The 7,170-nt window shown below is 38.3% G+C and overlaps 1 protein-coding gene across 1 annotated transcript; it reads left to right on the top strand.

Moving 5' to 3' along the window:
- The first annotated feature begins 4,747 nt into the window (after nucleotides 1-4,747).
- LOC107046280 lies at nucleotides 4,748-5,554 on the top strand. The gene has a single exon (XM_015268868.1). It carries the CDS (start codon nucleotides 4,748-4,750, stop codon nucleotides 5,552-5,554), a length of 807 nt encoding a protein of 268 aa, XP_015124354.1.
- The last annotated feature ends 1,616 nt before the right edge of the window (nucleotides 5,555-7,170 follow it).

Below are 7,170 nucleotides of genomic sequence, written 5' to 3'. Positions count from 1 at the left end.
CCCCCCCTTCCCCTTCCCCCGCCACCACAAGGGAAGGCATATAAGGACTACCCCTAGACATCGGAGCTCAGAATCGGGGCTCATAGCCCTGAAGATGCAGACTGCAATGTTTGAGAAACGTCGGCGCAACGCTGAATCCAAACGCGGCATCCATCCGGAAGCCAAAGATTTCAATTATTGTACATGTCTAAATTAATTTTTTCACACCTCCACTAACTGGATTGTACTCAATTATACGATCATGCAAAATCAAACAATAGGCTGTCGTTTGAGCAGGAAAATTTTCTGCTGATTCGAACTCAAGGCGAATATCTACTGGTCCAGATTTGAGATATTCATTTTGTTTTGAGCAATCAATAATAATGAGTGAGGTAAATGTAAGAAAATCGTCTCTACTTAAAAGCGGCTCAGCCTCTTTCCATAGTAAGAATTTTGGAAATTTATGTACATGTCATAAAGTAATGCGTATTGTTTATGAGGGATATCAAGATTCAAATTGCCATAGGGGTAACTTTGTGAGTTAAGGAAGAGCTTAATATCACGAATATTGCAATGATCGAAACGGCTAGCATTTTTATTAGCTTGATTTTTGCGGTTAGTTTGGAATCCCACGATGACATATCGAGGTTTCTCCAGTTATGTTGAACATTTCACCACCCAGACATGTTTAGAGGTAGCTGGTAAGAGTGGGTACTCATATAATTCCCAAGCTCGAAAACTGATGGGAATAGGTGCATCGTTAGAGATATAATTTAGTAAATTGATCTTTCTGGAATCGGCTACTTTGATGTAGGGAATCATCCACTCAATCTTATCGATAGAGAGTTTGAATTGGTCAGCTGCAACTCCCTCTGCTGGTTGTTGTTGAATAATTGCATTTACGTCAGTATTTCCTGTCGTGAGAATGAGCTCATGTTTAGCGTTCACTACGATTCGTCCATATTCCTCAGCAAATCCCAATATCATACTCGATGGAATGGAAATATCAAAATAACCATTATTATCAATAATGGTGGATTCATCGTCATTGAGTATCCAACCAACATTTTCCATCAGAGCTGCTTGATTCGGAGTTTGAGATAGATAATTCTTCATGAGTGTGGTGATACCAACATTCTTAGTTTTATCAATCTCAATGGCATTGAGTTCATAACGAATCTCCTCAAATAAATGCAGGATAGCACAGTTCACCAATCTTGTATGCGTCACTGCTTGTCCATTAGTTTTAGCTAAACGTCCATGTATATGCAGTGAACTCTTACTTGGGAGTAAGCATAAATCTTGATGTTGACCCGCGATGCGAATTTCATCATTGTTGTTGAATGTCGCTGACGCAAAGGGTTGATGCGCATCAATTTCGTAATGCGCAATAGACTCATCAAAAATGATGGGCTTTTGGATTTTCAAGATTTCATCCATGGCTTATTGCAGTTGATAATGCAACAACAAAAAAGTGTACGAATTCTTCTCCTTACTATTTCCTTCTTCTTCTTCTTCTTTTTCGGAGGTTCAGACCTAAACTCTTCAGGAATTTTATAGTCTGCGGTGTTAACACCTTGAGAGATTTTCGATGACTGTGATGAATTGGGAATGATGATTCTCTTTTATAACTGCCTCCGGATTTAGTGTTGAAAATAATACCCATATTATGTTGTTATGTGTAATCGGATTGTTATAACTTCTCCTCTGAAGTTCACTAGTTGACCGTCTTGATCTACAATCTTGAGTTGAAGATGATCTATTGCTTGTACGGCGACTGGAAGGTAAATGATATTTGATGGTACGTCGATGATCTTATATCCTGGAGGGACCGTTGGAAAAAATTCATGTATAGTGTGTACTTTTTGTTCGTTGATGTATGCTCCAGTAGTGATGTTGCATTCAACTCGCAGTGCGTTGACCTTGAGGATTATCACGGGTAATTCAGATTCATGAATGACATGAGGTATAAGAATACTTGGTGCAAAGCCTAGTAAACGACCAATAGAATCTTCTTTGTGGAAATCTATTGGATGACTACACTTGATGATACTTTTCAAAGTATTATTGTCCGGCTTAAGGCTAATTGATATCTCGTATTCAGCTAGTTTCTCCACCAAAAAATTCTCAATATCCTCGATTTCATAGCTTCCAGTCGGTATTTCGATGATTTTATCGCCTACATACAATTTATTGCTTCCAACGTCAATGTTGGGAATAGAATTGAACGTTAATAGTTCAGCAAGTCCCAAAGTGTAACTTTTCAATGGTGACAATTCAATAGGAGGAAAATAATGAGCCTCCAACACTGAGGACGTGCCTGATAATGTTAAGGTGAAAGATTCACTCATCGTTGTTAACATTCAAATGAAATTCATCGAACCATGTACTCAGATTTTATGTCAATTCTCCATCGAGAAATTCTAGACACAAATGCCCACATACCACCGTATCATACTCTTGATATCGTTCATGATTATACTTTACAATGCTACCAACACCGAAATAATTCATCAAATCTTGAGGTGGTTGAAGATTACCAAAGCTGTCGAAATAGAGAATTTAATTTTGTCACTTTTTGTATGCCACCCAATGCGTACCGGGTCCATCTTCATCATCAAGATTGACGATGGCTGATTCATGCTTGTGTGGACCAGTCGTGGGCATTCCATTCCGCATGTATATCCCACGAAAGTGTGGAATTTTCATGGCTTTAGCATATTTCAACAGATCTATATCGGTAAGAGCTCGGTGTGGTAGCTTTATGCGTTTTTTAAATGGAGACCCAAGCCTTTTTTATAAGGTTATAAAAATAAGCCCTTGCCTCATGCAATCGCCCCCATTGTTTGATTATGTCTGATACTCTCTTGTAGCGCTTTTTTAACTGCATTAGCATCATTAATGGCTTTCGCAATACCAGCAGCGCCACCAGCGATTGCTTCAGTGGCACTCAAACCCGCAAAAAGATGTATGAGGAAGGGTAACACACCCCCAATTTTAGCGGGCACAGGTAAAATATGAGGTGATTGTATTCGCTTCCTACCACCAATATCTTTCACTGCTTGGCGTGCCCCTTTGAGAGCTGATTTGATGGCGTCACTTCCCGGGCGCATGGAAGTCTTTGCAACCCGAATGATCTGCCTCAAGGAGACGTTCTTATTTTTCTTCTTCATAGCACCACCACGTTTTCTCCTTTTCGTCTTTCTCTTTGCTAAACCTTCACCACGTTTTCTTCTCATGCCCATTCCAAGGGAGGTTTTTGCCTTCATAGTATTAGCTATACCCCAAGCAGCAGCTTTTTCACTTAAACTTGCGTCCTTCGATAAAACTCGTTTCCAAGCTTTCTCCGTAAAAATTTTATCTGCTTCGTGTCGTGCAGTTAGGTTATCTCGATGTTTTGAATAGGCTATATCGTGTTCTTTACAAGCTGCGTCAAGTGGATTTATGCCAGGATCACCCCTCTTCAATCGTTTTTGTAATTTTGTTCCAGGACCACAATACTGGTAGCCTGATATATGTAATTCAATAGGAAGTTTGTTGATAATACTATTCACTAAACCTTTACCTCGACGCTCTCTCTTGCGTTTGCACCCTTTCATGCCCAAATAAGAACTGATGAGTAATGGAATAAATATCGCGTATTTATAAGCATGTGTGTCAGTCATTACTAGAACATGAAGAAGTATGGATCTCAATGATTCGCTGTGACATCATTGAACATGTGTATGCTTTGAGTACTGGGCGACTGTGATGATGATCCAACGTCAATGGCTGGCAAGTGAATGGTACGGATTTCTATAAATGACTGATATGTATAATTCTTTGATCAGTCATTAACCATGAAGTTTAAGAAGCAGACTACATCACTTCTAATAATCAATTTCGATAACCTGATGCTGAGGAAAAAAGAGAAAAAGCGTCATGGACCTCTATTACTTAGTACTGTACGAGCAGTTATCTGTGAACCCTCAAATTGTGGAAAGACGAACGCCCTATTGGCTCTCATAGTCCATCCTAATGGTTTAAGATTTGAGAATATCTATGTATATTCAAAATCTTTAAATCAACCGAAATTTCAATATCTCAAACGTTTACTTTCTGGTATAAAGGGCATAGGTTATTTTGCGTATAGTGAACATGATGAAGTTATTAGACCAGAAAATGCTTAACTAAATTCGATCATGATTTTTGATGATGTGGTATGTGAAAAACAAGATAATATGCGAGCATTTTTCCGTATGGGATGACATAGAGATGTTGATAGTTTCTATCTATGTCAAACCTATGCTCGTATACCAAACATCTTGTGCGTGACAACACAAATTTACAGATACTTTTCCGTCAAGACGAGATGAATTTGAAGCATATTTATGAAGATCATGTCAATACTGACATGTCCTTCACAGATTTCAAAGATTTGTGTGCGAAATGCTGGAATGAAAGCAAATATAGCTTCGTTGTCATTGATAAAGATAGTGAACTCAATAATGGCCGATATCGAAAAGGTTTCGATTGCTTCATGAAAAGATAAATATGCATTATTTGAAGGGATTGAGAATAGTTGTTACGTGACAGCATAAGTGTCAACATGCAGAGCGAAAATTTCAAAAAGGAAACAAATATATTGCGGAATATCACTCAAGCGAGTGATGCCATTCGCCGCAAACATAAGATGATAAAATTGGGGAGAGAAACCACTGAGAAAGCTATGAGTGAAGTACTCAAACCAGTAATAACTCCGCTCGAGAAATTGGTGGATTAATCGGTAATGAAACAATCTTCAAATAAGAAGCGAAGAAAGAGGAAGATAGCTGGTACTCCTGTTCGAATGCAGAAAGATATGGATGATGACTATGAGAGTCCTTCTCGATACGAATCTCTAGAAGAACTCTCATCTGATTTAGATAGCACATTTACAAGCACCCCTATGAAAAAAATATCCCCAATAAAAACTATGACTCCAAATGATCGTATTTCATCAAACAAGGAGGAATCCCCTATTGCTTCACAAAAGCTTCTCCAAACACATTTAGATCGATACGATAGAGAGCGTGAGAGCGTGACTGATTTGGATACAGAATATGGTGTTCGTTCTTTGAAAAACAATATGAAGATTGGTGATTCTGTGGTCACTTTTCATGGAAATTCAATGAACCTTAAGGGTGAGAAGTATACATTAACTAATGGTCTAATTGAATTGATCTTTAAGAAGTCACCTAACATGAGTCTCATAACCGAAAATAATAAACATACTTACGGTAATATCATACGGAGTACAAATGCTCATCGAATGTGGTACAAGCCTAGTGGAGCCATTCGAACAAGCAGCAGCATGAAATATCACAACATTATCGCAAATCTTATTGACTCCAAGAAAACTGGAACAGCTCTCCCTCATCACATGATTGCATCAGTGAAACCTATAAAAATGGACTATGTATATTGGGATGATCCAAATGAGTTGGTGGATAGACTCCGATTGCTTATGGTATCACAATCAGCTGGAAATATGAGTCACACCAATGAAATCATGTCAATACTGGAAGAGTTGCGTGAAGCTGGCATTATTTATTGAGCTCTACTCATAATAATTCATCATTTTAAACATGAGTGTTGACGTGTTTGGACGACAATTGAGCAATTTCAAAAGCGCTGTGAGGGCTTCTAGTCGTGGTCCTCCGGGAGAAGGATTTAAGGTGACAGCTGACGGCCACTATGATATGGATTATCGAAGATTATGTAATCTTGCTGATTCTGTGGATGAGAATGACGCAGTCTCTTTGAAATTACTGCGCAATATGATAAGAGAGAAGATCCGCATTTTATATAATATTACCGGACCTATGGGTGGCAGAATTGATGGAATTCAAACAATGAGCCAATCGTTCGAGGAAATTTTTTTGGAGATTATGAGAAGAAAACGTGTTGATGAACAAGAAGTACAAGAACGCTTGGTAGAGCACTCTAAGGTTATTAACAATCTGAGCGACGAACTGACAACATTGAAAGGATCTATGACACAAGAGATTAAGTCAATACTTGGTCTACATTCGATAATAGCAGATCAATTGAAAAGGATACAAGAAGAAACAAATCAAGATTTGGCATTGCGTAATTCTCAAGCAATTGGTAATTTGGATAAACGTCTTATTGCATTAGAATATGAACAACAGAAAAGCAACAGTAATAGAGGAGCTTCATAGACCAGCTCGACGAAATTATCCACGTAGACATGTGAGCGTGCGGGGACTGGATGAGACTTGGCAGGCAGATCTTGTTGACATGACTGCCTACAGCCATGAGAACAAATACCTCCTAACAGTTATTGATATTTTTTCAAAGTACGCCTGGACAGTGCCGACCAAAACGAAAAATAGCAAAGATGTGACTCATGCTATGGAGTCTGTACTGAAGCAAGGACGTAAACCACAAAAATTGCATGTGGATCGTGGCAAGGAATTCTACAACAATGAATTTAAACAGCTCATGAAGAATTATGGAATTGTCATGTATTCAACATTCAGTAATCTCAAAGCATCTATTTGTGAGCGATTCAATCGTACACTCAAGGAGAAAATGTGGAAACAATTCAGCTTGTAGGGGACATACAAGTGGATTCCTATAGTTGAGAGACTAGTTCAGTCTTATAACGACACCAAATACCGTATGATTCATATGAAACCTAAAGATGTCACTACTGCAAATGAAAAGTATCTCTTACAGCATGTGTATGGAAAATTGAAAGCTCATCGCACGCGAAAAATCAAGTTCAAAGTGGGAGATAAGGTGCGCATCAGCAAGTACAAGAATGTTTTTGAGAAAGGTTATACACCCAATTGGACGACGGAGATATTCACGATAAACGAAGTTGTGAACACCAATCCTATAACATATAAACTCATAGATTATGAAGACAAACCCATCGAAGGTGGATTCTATCAAGAGGAATTAACAAGAGTGACTTATCCTAACGTTTACCTTGTAGAAAAAGTACTTCAAAGACCTGGTAATAGAGTTCTTGTGAAGTGGTTGGGTTTTGATAGTTCTCACAACAGTTGGATCGATACGGATGATTTGTGAACTCTCATACATGTAATATTCCTGTGAAATAAATCAAGAATATTGATTTTGTCAAAAAATGTGTTTTTTTATTCATCAAAATAACCGTATGGTACAGTATCAATTAGATTT

This window comes from Diachasma alloeum, unplaced genomic scaffold, assembly GCF_001412515.2.
Source record: "Diachasma alloeum isolate Michigan unplaced genomic scaffold, Dall2.0 Dall_scaffold_01269, whole genome shotgun sequence".
NCBI lineage: Eukaryota > Metazoa > Arthropoda > Insecta > Hymenoptera > Braconidae > Diachasma > Diachasma alloeum.
Note: the sequence above shows the minus strand (reverse complement) of the source record. Positions and strands in the feature narration are given on the sequence as shown.

Bases quoted from the DNA above. Each gene is read 5' to 3' on its own strand.
- LOC107046280 (XM_015268868.1), top strand. From the start codon at position 4,748: ATGAAACAATCTTCAAATAAGAAGCGAAGAAAGAGGAAGATAGCTGGT.